The following is a 23979-nucleotide window of genomic DNA, read 5'->3' as shown; positions in this document are numbered from 1 at the left end:
CTGCATCGAAAGTCTCCACACGAATTGGCGGTGAGGCCGCATGCTCATTGGCTGGAATTTCGAAAATGCTGGCCTAATGTCGTCGGCAGCTAAGAGCACTACTGATAGCCAGCCTTCTTGATTTACGACCATGACGGCACTAGATTGTATGTCACAGCTTCCAGCTCCGCAAATTAGTTGAAGCGGGTGGGATTCCAGCGCCGTGTGACCGGGACATACCTACCGAGGCAAGCTGGCCGCAAATCACGACGACGATTGCGCAAACTTCAACGGAACCAAACCTCGCAAGGAAAGTCGGTTGATTTCCGACGGTACGGCGGGTTTGAGGAAAACGTGAACAAGTGCGGCGATTTTCCGGTCCTCGAATCAAACAAACTACCATGATGGCCGCCCCCGTGGTACCGCTCAGAAGAGCAAATCTCACTATTGTCAGATCTGATGTTTGGTCATCTCTTAGTATGGCTGTCTCCCGGCGAGTATGGGTTCGTGGGACTTGAGTGAGCCAAACAGTTGCTTCGTGCTCGCCTATCCGGAGCCGCCCGTCGCTGGTTGTGCGACGACACTGGCGCAGCACCCTCAGCATAGGTGCTGACTGCACTTGTTGAATGCTCACATCTCTCATCAACTTGCTTAGTACGACCTCAATGTCAATAGTCGACGACAAGCTGCGACCCATCTTGGAAAGTGGCTGTTGCGGGACTGGCATCCGCTTAGTCTTCGAAACGCCTTGCCGTGGTTGTAACCAGACGGATGAGTTTCTAATTGCTTGGTTGCTCGCGGATGTCAAACCGCGCAACTTGAGCAATAGATAGCAATCCTACAATCATGAACCTATCAACGCATAGATCGTGGTATAAGAGCTGAGGCATACGACAGAGATGGCCACAACATCGGTCATCTGGACTTCTATCGAGCGTTCTTATCCAACACTTTCGTTCCAACAATATCACGTTGTCAATCATCTCAGCATACGTTCTTTTACTCTTTCATTTTCCGAATCAAACTTCATCCAAGGTATGACACACGACAGGAGCTTGCCAAGGCCACAGTGTACTTTGGAAGAGTACCGTTGCTGACCATGAAGTAGACTCCGAGTCACACCATCTCATCCACCATACAACGAGGCTATCCAACTTCACGGTCATCACCATCATCACGCAAAACACAAACTCACAATGTGTTTCTACCACGCCTACTCCCACAAGTGCGGACACACTCAGATGATCTTCCAGCAAATGTGTCCCAAGGGCCAGATCTCGCAGCGAAAGTGCGCACGCGGCCACGACGGCGTAATCCTCGCTACCGTCAAGGTCGAGACGGCTTGTACTGTATGTCCGGGCTAGACGAGTTATAGAATGAGGATCTTTACTTAGCCCACCCATGTTTTACCCTCACATGTATCCAACATATTCCCCAATGCTCCCTCGAACCGCATACATCACAACCATTAGACTTACAATACAAATACTTCCCATCCTCCATTTTCGATCTACATACCAACGTGACGTTTTCCAATGCCTCCAATCACCCACTTACGGGAGCGAAACGGCCCGCAGCGCTCTTTCCCAAACTGTCAAGGATGAAGCTTGAAGCACCTCCTCTCGCAAAAGGAAAGCCCTAGCACGCAGGTTAGCTACCCCACCATCCGGGCTGATCACGCCCACCACGATACCCACAGCGACCCGACCCCAGATCTGCGTTCGCGGATACCTTCCAAAACAAGGGTTCCTTTACACATGCTCGCGTTCGGATTCGAGGATGCTTTAGACTTTTGTGGTGGGCGATCTTCATGGTCGGGGTGTTTAGCCGAGGATAACGGAAGTCGCGAGACAGCACCACAACCGCGACTGCGACGGCAGCGTCGCTCCTTCCTTACCATGACAGCGTTCTGGTTGCCCGTTCTGTGTTGTTGATAGGCATAATATCATGCGCCAAGCACTTCCAGCGAGATGTTATCGCATCACGACATCGTCGTAAACGACCAACAACACCTCATGAGGGCGTATCCAGCTGTAGCTCTGCAAACAGCCTCTGCAATCCGCAACCTGCAATCCTAACCGAACCCAACGATGATCATTTACACAAGGATAATTCCCGTGAATTTTTCCATTGGTCGCACCTCCCTCGGCATCCAAACGTCCCGCGCCCCAACTCACGTTCTCGGTTGCAAATGCCCATCTGACATCCCAATTACCGTACAGAATACGGTCGCACGGCTCGGAAGGGTTGCACCTTGATTGCGGCGCGTGATCATGGGGTTGTGTATGGAAACAAAAGGTTTGCGCTGATGCTTCTTTCCGAAGCCTCTGCTCCTTGCTGCATTCGCCTCACTTTGCAACGACGGCGCGGTATCCTGTGCGACTTACATGCCACTGCCGCGAAACTGTTTGATTCGATACACTAGATACCCGTTGACAGGTTCCACATAGTTTACAGCGGCCCGCAGACGGCAAGTCCTCCCTGTGTTGAGCCGCGCCCGCTGCCGGCATGCAGGCGACCGATACTACGAAGACGGCGGATGGCGCAAGCACGATTGATGAGACTGCACAAGTACCTGGACGTTCTGAACCGAGATTGGAAGAACCGAAGAAGCATTTCGAGAATGCGTCCGCGAACGATAACACGACCGACCAGACACATACCCGCGATCCAGAAAAGACCACGCCACCCCCAGTATCACCACCAAACACCACCGACCCCTCACACCCAGATAAAGAGAAGAGCACAGCAGAAGTCATCGCAAAGGAAAAGACCGCCGATGACACAACCCCCGAAGACACCACTCCCTCCTCCTCATCACAATACCTCTCCGGCCCCAAACTCGCCATCCTAACCCTCGGCCTCTGCCTAACCACCTTCGTAATCGCCCTCGACAACACCATAATCGCAACCGCAATCCCCCGCATCACCACCGTCTTCAACAGCCTCGAAGATGTAGGCTGGTACGGATCCTCCTACCTGCTCACCACCACATCCCTGCAGCCCTCTTTCGGGAAGGTGTATACCTACTTCGATGTCAAATACACGTATCTGTCTGCTTTGATCCTGTTTGAGGTGGGCAGTGTGATTTGTGCTGCAGCGACTAGTTCGGCGATGTTTATTGTGGGGAGGGCGGTTGCGGGAGCGGGGGCCGCGGCGTTGTATTCGGGGGGGATGACGATTATTGGGTTTTCGGTCGAGTTGAGGAAGAGGGCTATTTATATTGCGGCGCTGTCGAGTATGTTTGGTATTGCGTCGGTTGTTGGACCGATCCTTGGTGGTGCGCTTACGGATCGAGCAAGCTGGAGATGGTGCTTTTGGATTAACCTCCCGTTTGGTGCTGTGAGCCTGGGTGTGGTGTTCTTCTTCTTTACGAATCCGAAGAGGATGTACTCGCATCTGCCGGTGAAGCAGCGGCTGAAGAATATTGACATCGTGGGGGCTGTGTTCTTGATCTGTGCGATCGTTTGTTTGCTGTTGTGTCTGCAGTGGGGTGGGTTTAGTTACGCGTGGAGTAACTCGAAGGTCTGGGGGACGCTGCTAGGCTTCGGACTGCTAATCTCTGTCTTCATCGGCCTACAGATGCGCAAGGGAGATCGGGCAACGATACCCGTCCGTGTGTTTACGCAGCGAACAGTGCTGGTCAGTTGCTTATATTCAACACTACTATCAATGGCTTTGTACACGTAAGTCCTACCCCCATCCACCATCCATTCCTACAAGCAAGACACCTAACACCCACCAGCCACATCTTCTACCTCCCCTTCTACTTCCAAGCCATCAAAGGCACCACCGCCGAAGCCTCCGGCATCCGCACCATCGCCTACCTCGTCAGCATAACCATCTCCTCCATCGTAATCGGCGGCCTCATCACCCTCGTCGGCTGGTACGCCCCCTTCATGTGGTTCGGCAGCGCCATCTTCGCCATCGGCGCCGGCATGCTCTATACCCTCACCGTCCACTCCCCACCCGGCCAATGGATCGGCTACCAGATCCTCGCGGGTATCGGCGCAGGAGCCGGTGTACAAATCCCGTTTGTCGCCGTGCAGGTTGTTACGAACGAGAAGGATATGCCTACGGCGAATGCTTGCGTCATGTTTTTTAATTCGCTGGGGGGCGCGCTTTCGATTTCTGTGGCGCAAAATATCTTTGTTAATACGTTGGCGAAGGAGGTGCCGAGGTATGCGCCGGGGTTTGATGCGCGCATCGTGGCGAAGGCTGGGGCGACGAATTTGAGGAATGTTGTGCCGGGGGATATCTTGCCGGGGGTGTTGCATGGGTACAACAACGCCATCGTCACGGCTTTCATATTGGCGATTGCGACGAGTAGTGTGGCGTTCTTTGTTAGTCTGGGTATGGAGCAGAAGAGTGTCAAGGGGAAGAAGATCATGGCCGGTGGTGCGGCATAGAGATGTGGAGGTGATGTTTACACCATTTTATCTCCTTAGTGGCACACCACAGTAGCAAGTTCTCGTCTATACACAAGACCTCAACATCAACACCCCCGCTCCTGGTACGCTCCACTCCTGCGAAAAGCTGGACGACCAGACCACGACGCGCAATCAAGCCATCCGCTCCATACGACCAACGAGCAGCTTCCTTATAGCCTTCTTCTCCTCCTTACTCAACGTCGCCAACATCTCGGCAGTAATAGCCTCCTCCTCCCCATCAGGCTTAACCTCCGCACACACCCGCTCCATAAGCGCCATCTTATACCCCAGCAACTTCTCCTCGCCCTCCCCCTCTACTCCCTTATCACCACGACTCGCAGCAGCCGACATATCCCCAACAACATCAGTCTTCAACGCCTCCATCTTCTTCTCTCTAAGAAAAAGGTTCCGCCTCTCTTCCTGCCTCTTCTCCAGGTCCGTAGCATCGTCGTAGGCGGCTTGGAGAGTTTGCCAGGCTGAGTAGTCTGCGTCCGAACGGGTTTCCTCGTACCGCTTCTCCATTGCGTGGCGAAGTTTTGCTAGTTGGGCTATCTTGGACGCTTCGGAGCGGATCCAGGCTGAGCGGACGGGCTTCTGCGCGTCGAGACGGGCGCGGCCTTCAGGGGACTGCTCGAACTGGCCTTCGATGGTGGAGAGAGGTGGGGGTGGGATGGGTAGGTTTGAGCGGAGGGGTAGACGGGCTTGGAAGGTTGGTTCATGTAAGGAGTGAGGGTCTTCTGTCGAGGCTGGGGTGGCGAAGCCGGATGTTGCGGGTGCGGAGGTGGGCCATGTTGCGGTGGACGATGTACGAAGCGGTTGACCGAACGACTCAGATGAGGGCATGAAAGGCTTTCCGAAAGACTGAGATGAGGTTATGAAGGGCTTGAAACCGCTCTTCATGCGAGTCTCAGATGGCGATGGTGTGGCTAGAGGAGCTTCGCACACAATGACACTAGACGGGTGATGGAAGGGCTGAGTTCCACATGTCTGAACATCAACAAACGGTGGGCGGTTGAACGACTGAGATCCGGTGTCGAAGCCACTGTTACTACCACGTAGGCGATCAGCAGATACCATGCCCACAAACTGCGGAGATCGGGGATCCCAGCTAATCCCATTGTTACTTCCACACATCTGGATGCCAGCCGGGTTATGAATAGGCGGTCTAGGACCTCCATACATGCTAGGATGGACAGACGGCGGGCGAGTGGCAGTCGGTAGGGGAAGCGCACCAACTCCACACATACGAGTCGTAGACCCCGCACTGGTTTGGAACGGCTTATGGTCGACAAAAGGATCAGTGTGCTTTCGCGCATGTCCAGAACCGGTACTGTACGGCGAGCCACCCAAGGTCAAGTTTCCTTCGCCGTCTATCTCAGCGCTTCGAGGGTATACGTCGAACATGGGCGAGTCGATCGAGCCGCTGGATGCGTAGCGCTGCACGGTAGGTGAATGTGGAGACGGGGTGTTCTGCCAGACGTTCTTCGTATCCTTGTTGCTAAGGTTGTGCTTTCCGTACTTCATCTGATCGCTCGTGTGGAGACGTCCGTTCGGGACTGGTGAGAGCGACACTTCTCCAACGTCGCCATCGTGGAGCTGCTCTCGCATACGTCCAGGACCGAGGGGCGACGGTATACCCGGTGAGCTTGACACTCTAGCATCGAGTCTTCGCTGATGCAGGTTCGGTCCGCGCGGTACGATCATCTCCTCGAAAGGCATGTTTCGTGGAATGGGGAATGTTGACTGCGGACGGGCGGGAACATGAGTCTTGGCTATGTTGGGGTGGGAATTGAAGTTGTCCGAGTTTCGTGAAATCTCTTTCTGTAGCTGCGCAGGAGACCACGATATACCCTGACTGGCGGGATTCTGGACTGGACCGCCGAACTCAGGTCGAAACGGTGACTCGACCGCGACGCGGGCGGAGGACTGGCGCTGAGACAATGGTGAGATAGAACCTGAAGACGCAGAGCCATTTGTAGCACCCGTCTCTGATGTCGCGGCGACGGTGAAAGGCGTCGGAAAGAAGGTATACGCACTGCCGTCCTCGGGATCCTTGTAGACGTTACTCAACTTGACAGTAGTATCGCTGGCAGGTGACTGGAAAGCGCTGCCGCCTCCGCCACCTCGCATGGTGCTTTCGGGGGAATCTTGAGTCTCTTGAAGGCTGTGGTTCAACGTAGGTGCGCTGTAGTTACAAAGGTCCTGAAAGGAGGGCAAGGTCATCGACTGGTTGAGTGCGCGCTGGGAGCTCTCCAACGCGCGATCCCATCTCTGCGCCTCAAGCTTGTTGAACGACAACTGTGTCTCGTCGATGTAGTCGTTTGAGCTGGAGCGCTCGGTGGGTGGTTGGCGGCTCTCCATGGCTGTTGTGGGGTCGTGGTGAGCCGGTGTGTGGGAGAAATATTGGTAGGCGCGGAAGTGAGAGAAGCTCAAGGTAAAAATATTCGGGCGGTCATAGCTCAAAGTGAGAGTCGGCCAAATGCGAGTGCGGTGGCGGAGAACTGTGAGCTAGGCGTCGTGGTGAATGTGGATTGGGATTGTCACGGGAGTGGTGAACCTGGAAGGCAGTTTCGCGTGTCGGAGAAAGAGCACTTGCGCACAACGTGCTTCGCGAAATACGTCAACATCAAGCGAAGTTTGCGCACGTTCGGCTGCTCAGTCTTGGAAATAATGATACTTATTGTTGAAGAGGACCTCGTCAAATGGGCGTAATATGCAACTCGGAAGTCGTGAGTGGCTCGTTTACTCGGCATCGCTGCAGTACCATGGGAGGAAGTAGATGAATTGGTCTTATCGATTATGGAGTTCGCAAATTGCCATTTTTTTTCTCTAGCAATGTGGGCCAATTCGATACTGTGCCTTGGCCGCCACTATAGTATCGTAATTCGTGTTGTATCAAGACTGCCCAGGTGGTCATCAAACCGACCTCACAATACCGGATGAAACGGCGGCGCAGCAACCCCATCCTTCACCACCGGCCTCGCAGTCATCCCCAAAACCTTCCTCAGCCTCTGCGAGATACTCCCCTTCTTCTCTACTTTCGTCTCTACCCCACTCCCGTCTTTCACCTTCACCATCCCCTTCCCCTTCATCTTGAACTTCTTCTCCGACGCCCCTTTCCCATCCGAAACATTGCGAACGGGCAAGCGAACGATAGGCTTACGCTGCTCCTCCTTCTCTTCTCTCTCAGTCTCAGCCCTGCGCTCTTCCTCCAGGATATTCCACTCCTCCTCCAGAAACACCATTGTGTCAGCCTTCATCCTTTTCTCCTGCTTGGGCGCGAGGCTTGTCATATTGAACATTGCAAGATATTCGTCGCGGATCGTTGGCCACATGGCTTCTAGAAATGCTTCTTTCGCCTCTTCTCGCTGCATCGTCTTGTTGTCCGACTGCTTAGCTTCCTCGGTGTTGGGAATGACGAGATAAGTGTCTTCGACCTGATAACCTCGTGGTGTCGCATTTTCTCTTCTCTGTCTTCGAGAGGGGCCATAGTGGACTGCGGGATTCCGCGTTTCTTCAAACCAGTACGGCTGCACGTTTCCAGTCACACTTCGTGCAAGATCGTATTCTGGGTCGCTAGCGACGCAGTTGAAGCCTCTGAGGTAGATAGTTGGGGCTGGTTGTGATGGTGACCGGGGACCGGGAACCGTGGTTCGGCGTGAGGGTGCGAATGGTGGGAGATCGGAGGAGGAGTCTTGGATCATGCTTGGGACTTCTGGGACCATGCTTGGTATCTCCGCCATTTCGACACTGGTGAGTAGTATTGTCGTGTAAAGTTGTCTTGTTGAAGCTGGATGCCTTATTATCCCTTGAACGTAGGAGAAGAACAAGTAAATGAGATGATGTGCAAGAAGAATGGGAAGGGAAAGGGTCCGAATTAATCATGTTGCAAATGCTTCGGTTACCCTGAGCCAAACCATGGTTCCGATACATCATACTAATACCACGCTTCTTGTTCTGTTGGGACTGGAGGGTACCTGCGTACTATGGATCCAGGGACGTCGCGGCTAGTCGTTGAATGTGTGTTCGTAAGCACTGGGTCTTGGCTGGCTGAGCCATAAATCAAGGGTTTTGATAGTGTAACGACACGTGAACAGAAAAAGTCTGCAGCCATTAATGCGCATGTCGGTAACGAGTTTCGAGTATACTGACGCGAGGAGCCTGCGCAATATTTCCATATTTTACCTAGGTATCGCATGATTGTGTCAGTGATCTATGTCGGAAGGTATCATCGCGATTTACGTCGAGATCTCTCGTGCCAGGACCCTCGCGCACTCTTTCCAGATCTACGCCAACTTGCCCGGTACAAAAGGCAGTCCCCCACTCAACCCCCCATCCACAGCCCAAGCCTGCGCATTAACATAGCTAGCCTCATCACTAGCCAGGAACAGCACCGCCCTCGCAATCTCATCCGGCTGCCCACCTCTTTGCAGCGGGTTCAACTGACCAATCTTCTTCTCGCTACCCCTCTTCCTCGCCGCGTCGTACGTGACCCTGGTCATACCAGTTTCGATCAGCCCAGGGCAGACGGCGTTGCATCTGATACCGGAGCCGGCGAGTTGGTATGCGCACGTCTGCATGAGGCTTATGACGGCGGCTTTGGACGCGGAGTAGTCGGTAGGTCCGGCGTTGGAACGGAGACCTGCTACACTTGCTGTGGCGATGATGCTGCCCTTTGGGTATGGTTTCTCATCCGAGATTTTGAGCATAGCGCGCGATGCATGTTTTGCGGCGAGGAAGACGGATAGGGCGTTTGTGCGCAGGACGTTCATGAAGCCTTCTGTTGACTCCTCCCAGAATACCTTGCCAGATGATATTCCTGCGTTGGCGAAGAAGACATCGAGACGGCCGTATGTGTCTAGAGCTTCTTGGCAGACTTTTTGTACGGATGCCTCGTCTGCGGCATCGAATTGCCGGATATGGACCTCGGTGGAGGGGTATAGGGTGTTGAGTTGGCGCTTGTGTGTCTCGAGGTGGTTGTCGGCGAAGTCGCAGACGTAGATTGCGCGGGCGCCGTTGCGCGCGAATTGATGCGCGCTTGCACGGCCGATGCCTATCTCTGAGTTCGCGCCTGGTTATGCTGTTAGACATGCCCTGCATATTTGATGTGTCAGGGAGATTGAGCATACCGGTAACGATGATGACCTTGTCTTTGACGCGTCTGCTTACCATTAGCACAAGCGTTTGTGGCTACAGCTTTGCGGGCGCTCCCCATACTCACTGATTGCCCAGATCCCCCGCAATCTCTCTGACCCCCTTCAATCCCTCGAAACTCTGCGGCTCGGGTAGAGGTTCGGAGAGCTCCTTGCTCATTCCCTGCCGCTGGACCTTTGCGACTGCGGTTGGCATCGTGAAAGCTTCCTTTAAAGTCTTAAAATTGTTTCTGATGACTACTATAGCGTGTTGATAGAGCTTTCACAGTCGCGAGTGTGATGTATTCGTCAAATGGGTAGTAGAGCTTGCGGAGTTCGATGCGGAGGTTGCAGAATCCGGGGAAGATGCCGAGGCAACTCCAATTGGGGCTGGGTGCCACAACGTCATCGGCGGAGCGATTCCTAGCTACAACCCGAGGTCCTCTTTATAGCACTTTCAAATTCGACCAACAATCATTTGCAACGCGGGATGGATTGGGCTTTCAAGCCTTGGGTAGTTGGTGCCTGTACGGCTTCGAGGAACGATACGTGCCGGCTCTACCTTCGCAGCTATGAACCCACGTCGCATCGGGCGTGAGCCTTTTAGTACGCATGTCGCATCCACGACAAACCAAGAGCTGGATCACAGTGCGAAAGAAACAAGAGAACCTCGATATTCTATTCAGCAGGCGAAGACGTGTCCGTGGGCATCTCACGAGACTCTTCCAGAATTTGCTTCCACCGATCATGTGCTTCCCCGGCTGGCTTACCCAGATACGTATGTCAAGCAACCAACCCAGATGAATGGCTCCACGTTCACGGCCACAATACGGAGGATGTCTACTTCCTCTACCGCTCTTTGGCTTTCGCTTCGTTCCAGACATCACCATACCCCATATTGCCTGAATAGGATTAGCAGGTTACCAAGCCCGTGTTGTTTCCCACTTACGAGTGACATTACGGACTTCCTGCTGTACCGAGTAGTACAAGTTCTCCATGGCCTCGACAGTCGATTCGGCGTCTTCACCCCTGAGCACTAGCTCCCATTCGGCTAATGATGCAGGTGCGGTATAGACGATAACTTCAGCGATGTAGCGCTCGTTCGGGGGCTTGAGTTCGTCGATGTCGAGAACGGAGGTGATAACCGAGAAGGTGTATTGGGAAGTAGGGTACGAACGACCGTACAGGGCGCGGACTTGGTCTACATGGTATATTAGTGGGGGCGGGTGGTACAAGAGCGAGGAACTGGTACCAAGGATCATGCTCTTGAGCAGCTCAATGGCCTTGAGAGAGTCTAGAAGCGAAGTCGTTGATAAAGTTGGCGCCATTGCGAGGAGTAGGTGATGATTGTAGGCAACGGATGACTGGGGTGTATAGAGCAAAAGGCTGAGTGTTGAACGCGTAGTCGTTTCAGGAAGTCTTGGTGGCCGCTAAGTGCTTGTAGAGGCGAAGGCAACCGAGCAAACGCATTGACGTAAGATAAGGTGAAGCAGCTCCTTATTGCTACATTGGGATATACCATAGCCGAGCTAGTCGCAGAGCCTTTCTATCTCGGCCATTCATTGGTGTTCGGAGTGATACTATCAAGAATGAAAACCGTTGTATTCAACTCCAGACCACCTCGTGGAGTGCCTCTCGTACCTAGATCACACGGCCTCAACACAAGAGAAGAGACATCTGCCAAGCGTTTCCCACCCATAGAACTAGCAAACTGTACTCTGGATATATATGCTAGTTCTAATAGATACTAGGAAGAAGCAAAACCACCGTGTACAACTCAAAACATCCCATCGAATGTTTCTGCTACCTAGCGCCGTCTACCACTTGCAAGAGATGCATTCGGATGCACCGCTTTGATGCAGTTTAGCAACGAAGGAATAGAGTCGTCTTCTATAGGCGCGACTAGATCCGTTAACTCTTCGGCTTCCGCTAGCGTCATTTGTAATTTCCCTCTGTGCTCTGCTGAGAGCAAAATTTTCAAGGCCCCGATGTTCTGGTGCTCTGCGGCAACGCCGATAGGCCTCTTCCTCAGGGTTTCGCCTTTGTTGATATCAAAGACATCATAGCCCATAAGAATCTCCAATGCGCGGTCTTGATAGTGCTCAATAGCATGGCATAAGGGAGTATCTCCAAGGAAGAACACCATTGTAGACGTTTCACGACATTTCCTTGATCTCAATGTATGTTGAAGATAGAATTCCATAAGTGCGGGGAAAGCAGAATTCGCGCCTGGCTGGATACCATCGAGCTGACGGTTGATGAGTAGATGGTACAAATCCATCAGGTACTTGATCGCTTGTGTATGACCATTGGCTATAGCCGAATAGAAAAGCCGGCCAAACAGAGTCTCCGGAGCAGCCCAAAATGCCGATGTATCTTCCTCTATCTTTAAGTCAAGATGCGTGAGAAGTTCAACAACGTCTGCTCTTCCAGGCGGCTGGAGCATGAGCCATAGCAATCCGATGGCCTCTTCGTCGGTTTGAACGGCCATTGCGCCATTTTTCAGCATCCGCAACAGATTCTCTGCAGTAGCGCATGATACAGCAGGGAGGTCTGATAGATGTTGCAGTGCGTACGGCTTTGCGTAGTGTTGGAAGAGGAAGTCATCCATGGTCGGCGGTCTAGGTGACCTGAGGTTTGGAACGAAGGTGTGCGAAGCATCAAATTTAGTCTTCTTTCGTGACCGCAACATCTTCAGAGTCGCAGCCAAAACATCATTGTCTCCATGTTTCGTAGACTCCATGACACGATCTGGCACTGATCCTACATTGAATACAGGCCGGCGAACAGCAAGCTCCGTGCCAAAGATACCGTAGCCGAGGTAGGTGATGATTATCGATGACATTAGCGACCGCGCGTCCTCCATTGTGAATTGATCCCTGGGAACTATGTCTGGTGAGGTGAAATCGTCTTGGAGCAAGAACTGGTCCACACTCGGATGAACTGTACGTATCGTATGTTCCTCTTCGTCGACGGTGATAAGGCACCCACAGGTTGCTAGTGCCGGATATATACTGTTGAGAAGCTTGGAGGGGTCCCACGTAGTGTCGCCTGGGGTGACGCTCAGTGCATCTCGCATTTCGGGAAGCGTAAGTGGCCGTCTCGCAGCCAATATAAGCTTGAATATGTTTGATCGTAGTGCTTGGTCAACACACTTTGCTTGCTGCAGTATTTGACTGTAGATCTCTGAAAGATCTTGCGGCAATTTGACGAGCGCTTTTCGAATGTCGTGATCGGTTTGCATCATGCAAAGCGACTGAATCTGAAGAGCAACCCACAGAAACATGTGTTGCGAGCCGTCCAATAGCGCATTCGTGATCTCAAGAATGATAGTGGGCTCACCCAAGACCAACTTCTCTTCCAATAAAGCGGCCTCTAATTGCGCGTCGACGTATGTTTCAATATCCGAAGCGTTATCGGGAAGCCGGGCAATAGTTGCTTTTGGAAAGTCTTTAGCGATAGACTGCAGCTCGGTTCCAGGTTCCAGGCGGCGAGAAATGCAGAGATGTACGTTAAAATGCGTCGCCATAAGTTCCAATCGCGCTGTGACCCTCTTTCGTTCTGAGGGGGAACATATATCCAGGCCGTCGACTACGATATACAGGACATATCCAGAAGGGACAACGTGAGGCATTAGACCAAGGGGCTGAGGAAGGCTATCTAAATCCATAACCTGAGATTCATCGAGGAGATGTTCGAGTGGGCTGATAATCTGGCGCGAGAGTGCGCCCATGATCGTTTCTGCGTGTTTGCTTTCAGGAATATCGTGTCGACAGAAGAAGTATGCGAGTCCGCAAGCCTCGGGGTCGATGCGCAAGTTGAGATCATCCACAATATTCGCAAGCGTGACAGATTTCCCATATCCAAGTTTCTCAACCAGAATCAGGGTCTTTGAGGCTGGTGCCACTATCCACTGGTTGTACTGAGGTAACTCCTTGTATAGGCAGGTGTTCCCAGCTTTGCGGATCTGTCTCCATGGGGTCTCGTAGTCGTAGGTTGAATAGCATTTCCGAATCTTTCGAAGAGCAATCTGCCTTTGCTGTTCAGAAGTCTTTTTAACATTCAAGCTCATCAGTGCTCTGAACCGCGAATTGCTCTCAGCTTCTGTTTCTACCGTTTGTGCGACAAGGGTCGTGATCTCTTCTTGAATCGACTTCGACCAAGCTATGAGACTTGATCGCAGTTCTTTGATATCGCTATCATCGAGTGAAGATGCGAACCTGGCCAGTGCGGATTTCTGGGTATACTGATGGAAACGAAGACATATCCGTACGACAACAGTGAAGAACTCGACGATGTTGGTTTGCAGAGACTTTGAGCGAGGGTACAGCACTGCCAGATTTGAGTGCTGTTGGGTCGAATGGCCAGCTTCCATAAGAAGGGAAGACAAACTTTCGATGTACTCCGAACGCGTGGTGGCCGCCTAAAGTCATCAAACGGTTAGATTGATCTCCATAATGCAGGAAGCAATGAGGAATGGGCTCTTGTGCCTCGACAACGAATCATAATTCGAATGGATAAGCAACACGGATGTACAACGCGGACACGTACCAGTAAACTCATCCGTATCACTGTCCATACACCACAAGCCATGGCATTCTGGGAACTGCCTACAACCACATCTCCAATAGCAGCGAACTGTTGCGCTCCATGGAGAAACTTGGAAAACCGAGGTCCAAAGCAACGCTCTCCCACTTTCCGCGAAGTGTCAATTCCTGCGGTGATTCGCATGACGTCTTTGGGGCCAGGAGGAGACCTGATTGTTTGTTCCTGCTGGGTTTGAAACGTGCGCTTTTGTCCGTTCGAAAGGCTTGCTTCAAAATCTTTCAAAGCTTTACCCAGTCGAATCTCCGGCTTCAGAGGAGCCGCGGCGGCAAAGTTGAGGGCCATGGTGCCATGGAAAGACGGGACACGCGTGCTGGCAGAGAGGGCGAGGCTACGAGTGTTTGGAGTGGGGTTGAGAATCCGAGAGATCGCTGAATGTCCCCAGAAATCGTGATTGAGGGCGTGAAGATATATGCTGCGGAAGTAGTCACCACCTTAGTTCGGTTGAGGCCAGTCCTGCATCATTCAGCCCTCAGCCGCATGGAGGCGCTGATTAGCCTCCACAACGAGGCGGGGTAACCACATCCTCGTGCCTTTTCTTTTGCTGTGCTCACGAGCCATACTGTCGAGGTGAAATTGGAGAAGATCCTGGAGTATGCGTGTGCGAAGGTCTGGATGGAAGGAGGCGTGGGGAAACAGCGCGAAGACCCGAATAATTGAGGCCACCAAGGGAGTACTCTCTGCGATACGATTCACAAGGTGTGTCTCGGTTCGATATAGTGACAATCGGAAGTATGCCAGCGGTTCAGCCTTGATCCATGCCGGGGAGAGTGGTGGCTGTCTATGGACGCGTCTCGATCAAGAGCGAAGTGCCCTATCGATAAGCCCGCAGCACGTGCCACCGCGACCCTCGGTTTTCGGCGCAGACCATCATCGCAACCTAAACATTTCTGCCTCCAACCCTCACACCACACCCCAACTTCACCCGCCGTCACACACACCACGCACCTCACCGTCCACCCCCCCTCTCGCAACAAATCTCACGCACCAACACCACTGCCAAAATGTCCACCGCCTACAACCCCCAGCAAACCACGGACCCAGCAACCGTCAGCCAAATCGACGCAACCGCGCGCACTGTGCACTACAAGTGCGGCGACTGCGACATGGACGTTCCGCTCAAGCGCGGAGAGCCGATTCGGTGCAGGAACTGTGGGCATCGTGTGCTTTATAAGCAGAGGACTAACCGGTAAGTGCGATTTTAGTTGTGAGAGGGAGAGAGGGAGGCAGAGAGTGAGAGGGTGAGGAGAGAAGAAGAGAGAGAGAAAAGCAAGGGAACACGAGAGAAGAGGCGCGCCCTAGGCCCGGGAGAAGAAGGAAACGAGAGGCAGCGTGCGACTGAGCGCATTCTGAATGAGAAGAGCGCGAAAGAGGAGGCAAGAAGGCGTCAAGCACAAAGAAGAACTAGCTAGCAGAACCTACACGAACAACATCACTAACACAACATCCAGCATGGTCCAATTCGAAGCCCGATGAACGCGCCACTCTCCCAATACCTCGAACCAAATAACACCACACGGCGGAACGGCGAAGCGACGAAGCGGTGACTCGAGGACAGTCTGGCGATATCTCTGCACAGCTAGCAAGTGTATGCAGGAGTAGGAGAACCCGCGACGGAGTAGTTCACATATGACAGCGACATTTGCACACGGAGGAACTTGAGTGAGAGGAGACATGTGAACGTGATATATCAGAAAGCATTAGTACAGGAGTTTGATTCGGATATTTGGATGCGCGTTGAATGCGGTATGGAGATAATAGTAGCGATTCTCAAGACTGCCACTCCATCCATTCTTCTGTCTCGACAATGTCTTTCGATCCCGATCTCGCTTCCTATAATATTAGCACCAATACACATCATCAACAGATAAAACCAAAATCATGACAACCCATTACTCCATTTACGCGCTGTGCGCAAAGATTTATGTAGTATATGGTTATGATATGATGTGACAGTAGTGCCAGCCAGGACACTTTCCTTCTTTCCTTCCCATTCCAGGCTTCATGCTATCAAAAGGGAATGGCTTCGAGACACATAGACGGAAAGCGAAAGTTCTCGACCCCAGGAATCCTCGACCGACCCTCCTTTAACACCCCCTATCCCTCTTCCCTCATCAACCCATCCAGCAGAACACCAATCTACGACCCGCGGAACGCGTCAAAGCGCTTATACGTGTACCCAATGAAGGGCAGGCTCGTTGCGTACTCGTCTTCGTTTGCCTGTGCAGCCTGCGCCCTGTGAGCAGCCGAGGTATCATTCTGGTCAATTTCGTCGATGGGGAAGTATTGAGTATCAATGTTGGACTGCAGTTTAGGCTCGAACGGTGCGCGAATACGGCGGAGACCGTCCCAAGAGACGCCGCGGAAGAAGGGGTGCTGTTTGATTTCGTTGGCGCCGCCGATGCGACCGAGGCGGTGTTCGGCGTCACAGATGAGCCTGGACGTGTTAGTTAGTGGGATGATCTGGGAAGATTGCGTGGGATAGAGGCGCTTACCGTCGGACAAAGTCTTCAGCTTCGGCGCCGAGTTGCTGGTCGGGAGGGAAGTGCAGGTTACGCGGCCAGTCGACAATCTTGCGGTACGTGTCGTGTGGCTCCTCAGCGCAGAACGGCGGCCAGCCGATCAGACACTCGAACATGATTGTGCCTACCGACCACCAATCACAGCTGTAGTCGTAACCTTGACCGCTGAAGATCTCCGGCGCGATGTAGTCGGGTGTACCGACGGTCGAGTAGGCGAGCTGTCGACGAGACTTACGCCATGTGTTGATTTGGGTACGGTTGCTGACAGTCAGTTGAATCTGGTCTAGGTTCATTGATTGTCGGTTGTCGCGGTTCGACTTGTGTGCGCCGCCAGCGAGCAGCTTCTTGTAGTAGTTGGCGTCGTGCTCCTTGTGGAAGCCTGTCGACAGACCGAAATCTGTCAACTTGATGTGGCCGCCTCGGTCAAGAAGGATGTTGTCGGGCTTGATGTCACTGGGAGAGTTAGAATTTCGTCTTGTCGCGACTACTAAACACATACCGGTGTATGAAACCAAGCTTGTGGACGGCCTCTATCGCGAGCGTGATCTCGGCCATGTAGAAACGTGTAATGTCTTCAGTGAAGATTTCGTACTTGATCAGCATCGTCATCAAGTCACCACCTGGCAGGAACTCCATAAGCATGTAGAGGAAAGTGTTGTCCTGGAAGGTTGTGTGCAGCTTGACGACCCATGGACTGTCGGATTCGGCGAGAATGTCACGTTCTGACCGTACGTGGGCCAACTGGTCTTTCTTGAACTGTGGCGTGTGAGCTTAATGCTGCAGGTGGGTATCGAATGAGGACTGCCTACCATCTCCTGCTTCACAAGTGACTTGAGCGCGTAGATTTTGCCGTCGTTGCGCCGTTGCACCAGCTTGACCTCTCCGAACGCACCCTTTCCGATAATCTTCAGTGTCGAGAAATTTTCGGGCTTCTCCTTTGTCCGCAGGAATCGCAGGTATTCGACTTCGGCACGGCGCATGCTGTCCTCCTTGGACCGTTTTCGGCTGTCGGAGATGGACGTCTCTTTCATAAGGGCATCGAGTTCGAGAGCTCTGTAGCAAGGTCAGTAGTGCTCAACTAAACGTCCGGAACTCCCACCTTTGGTTTCGGTCGCGAGCGCGCTGGACACTGTCTTTGAAGAATGTATTGATGAGACTCTTGGATACCATGGCCTGCTTGTCTACATTTTCCGTGTACTTGGTGGGGTTTCGTTGCGGCGCCTCTTCATCGTACAGCGAGGGCTGTCGGGGCCCCGAACTGCCACCCTGGCTTCCGTAGCCATAGCCTCCTCTGTTGTCTGCGGTGCGAGGGCGTCCAGGGTTCGGCGAGGCTTGTCGGCCGTAGGGGCTTCCAGAGCGACCGCTGCCCCCAAGGTGTTGGTGCGACAGTTGTTGGGCGAGGCCATTGGCGCTCTGGTCGAAGCGCTGGCTGCCTGGCGCCTGGAGGTTGCCCTGCTGCCCTTGGTATTGTGCCTGCTGGTAGGGATTCATAAAGTAGCCTCCGCCCCCGTTGTAGCCATTGCCCTGTTGCTGCTGCTGGGCGCCCCAGACTTCCTGCTGGCCGGCCTGGTTGGGGTATACAGGTTGCGGGAACGTCGAGGGTGTCGTCGGGAATGCTCTGCCGACTTCCTGCTGGTACTGCTGGTTGTTTCGGTCACCGCCGCCGAAGCCAAAGTTGAGCTGCAGGCGGTTGCCTTGCTGGTTGTTGTTCATCGTGGCGGCCGCAATCGCTTCGGAGGGGAAGTCGGTGTAGTCGTGGTGGGTGTTGGGTGTCAAGTAGCGGAGGAACACCAAGTCCAAGTCTGGGCGGTGGAGACGGCTGGATTAGGAACAGTGACAATGCCGCTCTCTCACGGGCGTCTTAGCGGTCCACGGCGACTGCAGAGGATTCTTCAGTGCGGCGCTGGCAAGGAGAGGGAGGTGCTGGGGAGTGCCGCAGTAGCTCGGTCAGGGATAACAACTTTAGGGCGAGCTGGGACCACCGGGCGGGGAACTGTGCCAGCAACCCAACGCATGTTTCAGACGACTCGGAGGAGCGCAGGTTAGGAATGCATCTTGATACTCCTACATACCTAGGTAGATGGTATCGCATTTCATAGTGAACATGAGGCCTCCTCCACCGCCCCTCCGCCTCCCCCACCCACCCTGTGCCAGTAACCCAACTCGCGTTTCAGACAGCCTCGGAGGAGCGCAAGTTGGGAATGCATCCCAATACATGGCTGGGTAAAACATGTTCTAGCAGTTTAGTGAACACGAGACGTTGTCCAACGCCCCTCCACCTCTCATGCCTCTACCCACCCACCTTATGCGAACGCCTTCCTGCGTCTCAGACACACTCGGCCGGGTTGAAGGCTTGAAGCATGTGCTCGCCCATATTGACCATTCACCTTGCTTGTGCCGCCTGTCCGAAACGGATCAGGACGGTACAGGTCCGACAGCCTGTCACGCCGTTACTGTACCCCGGGACTCGAAATAACGAACCTATCATCCAGCTATCGATAGCGAACCTCCAGCCCAAAGAGGCGCACGTTACACAAAACAAACGCAGCCACACGAGGAAGCAGCGTGGTTAAGCGACATCAACGTAACAGTGCAACATCGGGTAACGAATTCTGAGGTACAAGCACGTTGTCATTCAATAGTTCGCAAGTGATGTAACACGTCCAACCATCATCCATTATACCATTACAGTACAATTACCATCGGCAATTCGCTAAGCGAGCGTTACATTAGGCAATCCAAAAGAACGAGCCTCGAGATCTCAACAAAGTCCGCCATGCAAAGGTTTGTGTAGCGCTGAGAAAACGCTGTGTACCATCGACGGGTATAGAACATTGACGACAAAAAAATGTTCGTCTGTTAAACAAAAGCGGGTTCCGGTCGGTTGGGGACCGGAAAAGTATACTAAGACAATATTGAAGGGTGAAAGTAAAAGTGTAGTATGCGTAGGATCGTGAGGCCCATGTAAATGCGGGAGCTGGGTAAAACGCCGAAGATGTAAAAAGGGATGTCCCAAAGACGATACGGTGGTATCGAGGATTTTGTCGAAGAGAAGGTATTATGTATAGCTGTTTGAGTCCAGCGGGTGTCGGTACGATCATTATGCGGTCGTGGCCATTAGAGCCTTGACCTTTTCGCGCTCGGCGACGATCTCGGCTTGCAGTTTGCGCGTCTGCCTCATAGCCTCGTCCCTAGAAACTTGTTAGCACACACTCGTTATTCGTTGTGTTGGATTGACATACCTCTCGAATTGCAGGTCAGCGACCTCCATCTGAGCAGTGTTCATGCGGCCAACGACTTCCTCCATCTCGTGATCGGCATCGCGAAGAGCCCTCTCGAGCTCCTCTACGCGCTTCTCAAGCGACTCGGTCTTGGTGGCTTCAGCTAGGCTCATGGCGGGTCCGCTTGAAGTCACGTCGAGACGAGGAGACCGTTGCGAGAAGACAGGGGACGATGGAAGTCTGGGGGAGAACGCCGAAGGACTGAGGAGTCCGGACTTGACACGGCGCAGGTGGTTGGTGTGGCTTTCCTTGATAGCCTGGACCTCGTCTTCGTGGCGCGCGACAGCGTCTTCTGAAGACTGTTGGGCGAGCATGACCTTGTCTTCTGCTGCCTTGAGCCTCTTCTCCAGCTGGATGATTTGCTCTGTTGACCTGCGTTGGTCCTGTTCTCCGCGCATGATCGCGTCAGTAAGACGTTTGCGCAGAGCGCTGTTAGCAGTGAGTTGCTGCTGGATCTTAGCAGAGAGCTCGTCCATGCGGGTGGCTGCAGCGAACAGCTCCTTGCTAAGCTCCTGTTCTCTGCCCAAGTGTTCGATCTCGGACTGTTGAAGGGCACGAGCCTGTTTGCGGTACTGCTCGGCTTCGTTCTGCGCATAATCGCGCTCTGCCTCTGCATCGGAAATGCTCTGTTTCAAGAGGTCCAGAGTTCGTTCAGCTTCGGCACCGGCAGCGCCGAGTGCATCTCCGTCGCTCGACTCAAGTTGCTTGACGCGAGCAAGCGAGAGGGCATGAGTAGTGCGAAGCTCGTTGTAGGCCTTGTCCAAGGCCAAAGGTTCGTTTTCTATCCGGATCTCGGGTATCGAGATGTCGTGTTCTCTGAGCAGCTCGCGAAGGGAGCCGGTTTCTTGCTGTGCACGATCCAGGTCCATTCGCAGTCCACCAAGACCCTTTTCGCATTGCCACTTCTGTTCAAGTGCTTCATCGGCTCGGCGGCGTAGAGAGTTGACTTCCTGTCTGAGTACTGTAACCTCTTTGTGGAACGCAGTCCGGCGAGGAGTGAGGTTCAGAGCAGCGTCCCTCTCAGCCTCTACCTCTTTGATGCGGCGCGCGAATTCCTTCTGCTGCAGCTCTTGCCGTTGCAAGATATGTTTTAATGCCTTGTGGAGTGCATCTCGTTGCTCTTCCAGCTCCTTCATAGGGTTGCTGACTGTCGGTGCACCGACTGGTGATACATCACCCGATCTGTCTTTGACGGAGTTGGAACGTGATAATGAGCCTCGTTTCGAGTTGAGGCCAGCGGAGCTACGGGCTAGCGAGTTCGAGCGGGTTAGACCAACTCGTAGGTTGGGTAGAGGTCCAAGGTCTCCTTCCTCTTGGATAGACTGGACCCGGGACTGTTGTGGTGCTTGTTGTTGCATCATCCGTTGCTTCACAAGCGACTCGTTCTCTGATTTAAGTTGTTGAATCTCCTGTTGCATACGAGTGGTTTCGTACACGAGCTTTTCTGTGTCGGCAGCGTCGCCTTCGAGCACTTCAAGCCGCGCCCGGAGTTGCGGTACCACTTCGTCGCGCAAATTGTCGGCTTCGTTGCGATGCTTCTCCAACTCGTCGCGGAGGGCTGTAAGGAGGTCTTCAAAGTTCTCCTTGACCTGTCTTTCCTCAGCCAAGCGCCTCTTCGCATCCTCGAGCGACATGGAGAGCTCCTTGACTTTGGGTGTCTCAACTACTGAGCCAGCCCTTGACTTGTCGCCGACCTGGTCTTCGAGTTGTTGCACTTGCTCCTCTAGATCTCTTCGGCGTCGCAGCTCATCTTGCAGGCGTTCTGCCATTTGCATTTTTATTGTTGCACGCGCCTGTTCTGCCTTCCTTCGTTGCATCTCGACCTCTTCGAGCTTGCTTTCGGGATCGCTGATCGGGAAGCGGATAGAGCTTGTGCCAGAATCCGAGTAGTAGTCGCTAGTCCTACGATTGTCAGACATGGCAGTTGAACTTTCTGCCTTCCACCGCTCGACCTCGTCTTCCAGCTCCATCTCTCTTTGAATCGAGGCAGCAAGCTCGGAGCTGACCTCGCGCAACTCGCGCTCCAGCTCTTCTACGTGAGCGTTCATCTGGGGCGATGACGATAGAAGTGGAGTTCCGGGGACAGTAAAGTACGAGCCGAGCGAATTGGCGGCCGGAATGTCTAGGCCGTTGGGTTTTGACTTTGAGCCCATGCCGGGTTGTCTGTAGCGTGGAGAGTCGGGTGATGAGTGTTCTGAGAAGGCGGTGGCTGGCGACGCGGGCTCGTTTTGGGGACGTGAGTTCCAACCAAAGAAAGAGGTGAATCCTCCTCCGCTGGGTGATTTGGGCTTTGTGTTTTGGCGTGTAAGTGAAGGGTCCTCGGGACCGTAGTTGTAGTCGTCCATGAAATCTTCCGTAACACCGTTCAAGTCGAGTTTTAGGTCTGGCGGCGGTTGCGATGTGTTGTTGTACACTGGCATGTTCGGCATGGTAGGGGATCGGGCGTGTGCTCCCCGGATGCCAAAGGCCTTCAGCGCCTCGGTCTTGCTCTGTCGTTGGAGTTGGATGCCGCTGGCCGATCGATCATGCCGCGCGGCAGACGGTGCGGTTGGGGCGGTCGGGGGTTCTCGCGTTGCGACGAAGAGCGAGCTCCCACGATCACGTTCGGAGAATTGGCGGGGTGCGGTTGCCGTCAGAGGGGTCCTTCCATGTGGGTTGCTGGTGGTGTTGTTAGCGAAGTGTCGATGAAAGGAAGGCGCGGTGAAAAAGGAAAGCGCGTGTCGGCACTTACTCGTCGAGGTTCCGGGGCAGGAAGAGGTCTTCGTCAGTGACTGGCGGCGACAACGTGGTGTCGGGGGCGCGTCCTCTTTGAGCAGCGAGATCAACGCTCTTATCAGGTGCAGCAGCAGATGGGAGGTTAGATTGTTGATCGACAGTAAAGCGACCAACTACGGGGGAATTCGCGGGAAGGGGCTTTCTGCGGACCGGGGACTGGAGGACAGCGACAGGCACAGGTTGCGAGGACTGGGACCGAAAAGCAGCAAAGGACGAGATGGCAATCGAGGCCAAGGACGAGCCCTTTTGGCGAGGCGGCGAGGCAAAGGCGTTGGGAGCATGTGCGCCCTCGGGGGACGCTTGGACGGCTTGCATATTCTCGTATTATCCCCCCGCGATAGACATGGCGTGCACAAATGATGGGCGCAGAGGGAGGTGGAGAGTCTGCCAAAAGTCGCTTCTTCGTAAAGGGGACCCGCCTAGCTCGCCAGGTACAGCTGCCGGCGAAGGGGGCGCCCAGGGGCCTCTGAGCCGATCGCAGCGCTCGAATTGGTCGATTCGGGCGCTCTACCTGACCGTGATGGGCGGTTCGCGCTGCTCGAGGTGGAGCGAGCCGCGCCAGGGGGCTTTTTAGGGTTAGGATGGCTGCAGGTACACTTTTTACCCAGCCAATGGACGCCGCGGACTAAGGGGAGGCTCAAGAGGGCGCCTCGTCTGTCGTCCTGGGGAGTGGGTTGCGGAGTGTGATTCGGGGATACGCTCAATTGCACAGTGGGTGTTGACATCTCAGAGTCGCGCGCTCCGGTCGAGTTGACGTTGACGCTGGCTGCCCAGGTGACGTGCGGAGGCGCCTTTGCCTGCGACGTGAAACACTCCATGAGGCGCTGAACCACCAAGACTCGATCCCAGCCGTCACCATGTGCATAGCGACTGCAACCCTGCCATGTGACACCCGCAACGGGTGGCTTGCAGTGGATTGCATGCAACCTTTATTTTGGCATCGCGCAATTTTCCGACAACCACGGATGTATCCAAATGAGGAAGCCAGCACGCTAAGGGGCAGCTGTACTGGGATGTGGCTGATATTCGCCTGCCGCGAACGACGACAGTGCTCACGACGACGACTCATGACGACCAGTCCAGCCTCTCGGCCTATGCTAACGGCGAGGATCCTTCTTATGGAGGTGACGAGGCCCCTGAGATGCAATCTTAGATTCACAGCCGGCTGCATATCTCGCCGCCTGAATCGCATGTGCTGATGCCTTGACTCTCAGGCATGCTTCCGACTGCCGACGCCGCATAACGATCATGCCAT

At 53.8% G+C, this 23979-nt stretch overlaps 7 protein-coding genes across 7 annotated transcripts; 1 reads left to right on the top strand and 6 right to left on the bottom strand.

Annotated features, from left to right (window-relative positions):
* Positions 1-2487: 2487 nt before the first annotated feature.
* On the top strand, positions 2488-4388 carry J4E83_010026 (uncharacterized protein; the record flags this gene model as incomplete). The annotated part of the gene is made up of 2 exons (XM_049336910.1): positions 2488-3425; positions 3725-4388. 2 exons carry the CDS (start codon positions 2488-2490, stop codon positions 4386-4388), a joined length of 1602 nt encoding a protein of 533 aa, XP_049184034.1.
* A 153-nt stretch (positions 4389-4541) lies between these two features.
* J4E83_010025 (uncharacterized protein) lies at positions 4542-6770 on the bottom strand (the record flags this gene model as incomplete). The annotated part of the gene is made up of 1 exon (XM_049336909.1): positions 4542-6770. One exon carries the CDS (start codon positions 6768-6770, stop codon positions 4542-4544), a length of 2229 nt encoding a protein of 742 aa, XP_049184033.1.
* A 1925-nt stretch (positions 6771-8695) lies between these two features.
* Positions 8696-9758, bottom strand: J4E83_010024 (uncharacterized protein; the record flags this gene model as incomplete). The annotated part of the gene is made up of 3 exons (XM_049336908.1): positions 8696-9480; positions 9539-9570; positions 9631-9758. The coding sequence occupies 3 exons, from the start codon at positions 9756-9758 to the stop codon at positions 8696-8698; spliced, it is 945 nt and encodes a 314-aa protein (XP_049184032.1).
* Positions 9759-10390: 632 nt separating this feature from the next.
* Positions 10391-11011, bottom strand: J4E83_010023 (uncharacterized protein; the record flags this gene model as incomplete). The annotated part of the gene is made up of 3 exons (XM_049336907.1): positions 10391-10443; positions 10491-10835; positions 11008-11011. The coding sequence occupies 3 exons, from the start codon at positions 11009-11011 to the stop codon at positions 10391-10393; spliced, it is 402 nt and encodes a 133-aa protein (XP_049184031.1).
* A 337-nt stretch (positions 11012-11348) lies between these two features.
* On the bottom strand, positions 11349-13916 carry J4E83_010022 (uncharacterized protein; the record flags this gene model as incomplete). Its single annotated transcript, XM_049336906.1, has 1 exon — positions 11349-13916. The coding sequence occupies one exon, from the start codon at positions 13914-13916 to the stop codon at positions 11349-11351; it is 2568 nt and encodes an 855-aa protein (XP_049184030.1).
* A 2369-nt stretch (positions 13917-16285) lies between these two features.
* COT1 (Cobalt uptake protein cot1) lies at positions 16286-18381 on the bottom strand (the record flags this gene model as incomplete). Its single annotated transcript, XM_049336905.1, has 5 exons — positions 16286-16583; positions 16642-17121; positions 17168-17424; positions 17478-17721; positions 17768-18381. 5 exons carry the CDS (start codon positions 18379-18381, stop codon positions 16286-16288), a joined length of 1893 nt encoding a protein of 630 aa, XP_049184029.1.
* Positions 18382-19768: 1387 nt separating this feature from the next.
* On the bottom strand, positions 19769-23039 carry J4E83_010020 (uncharacterized protein; the record flags this gene model as incomplete). Its single annotated transcript, XM_049336904.1, has 3 exons — positions 19769-19859; positions 19911-22607; positions 22681-23039. The coding sequence occupies 3 exons, from the start codon at positions 23037-23039 to the stop codon at positions 19769-19771; spliced, it is 3147 nt and encodes a 1048-aa protein (XP_049184028.1).
* Between the last annotated feature and the right edge of the window lie 940 nt (positions 23040-23979).

Source organism: Alternaria metachromatica, assembly GCF_023757995.1.
Source record: "Alternaria metachromatica strain BMP 0045 chromosome Unknown scaffold_39, whole genome shotgun sequence".
Lineage (NCBI taxonomy): Eukaryota > Fungi > Ascomycota > Dothideomycetes > Pleosporales > Pleosporaceae > Alternaria > Alternaria metachromatica.
This window is presented reverse-complemented; position numbering and strand designations above follow the sequence as displayed.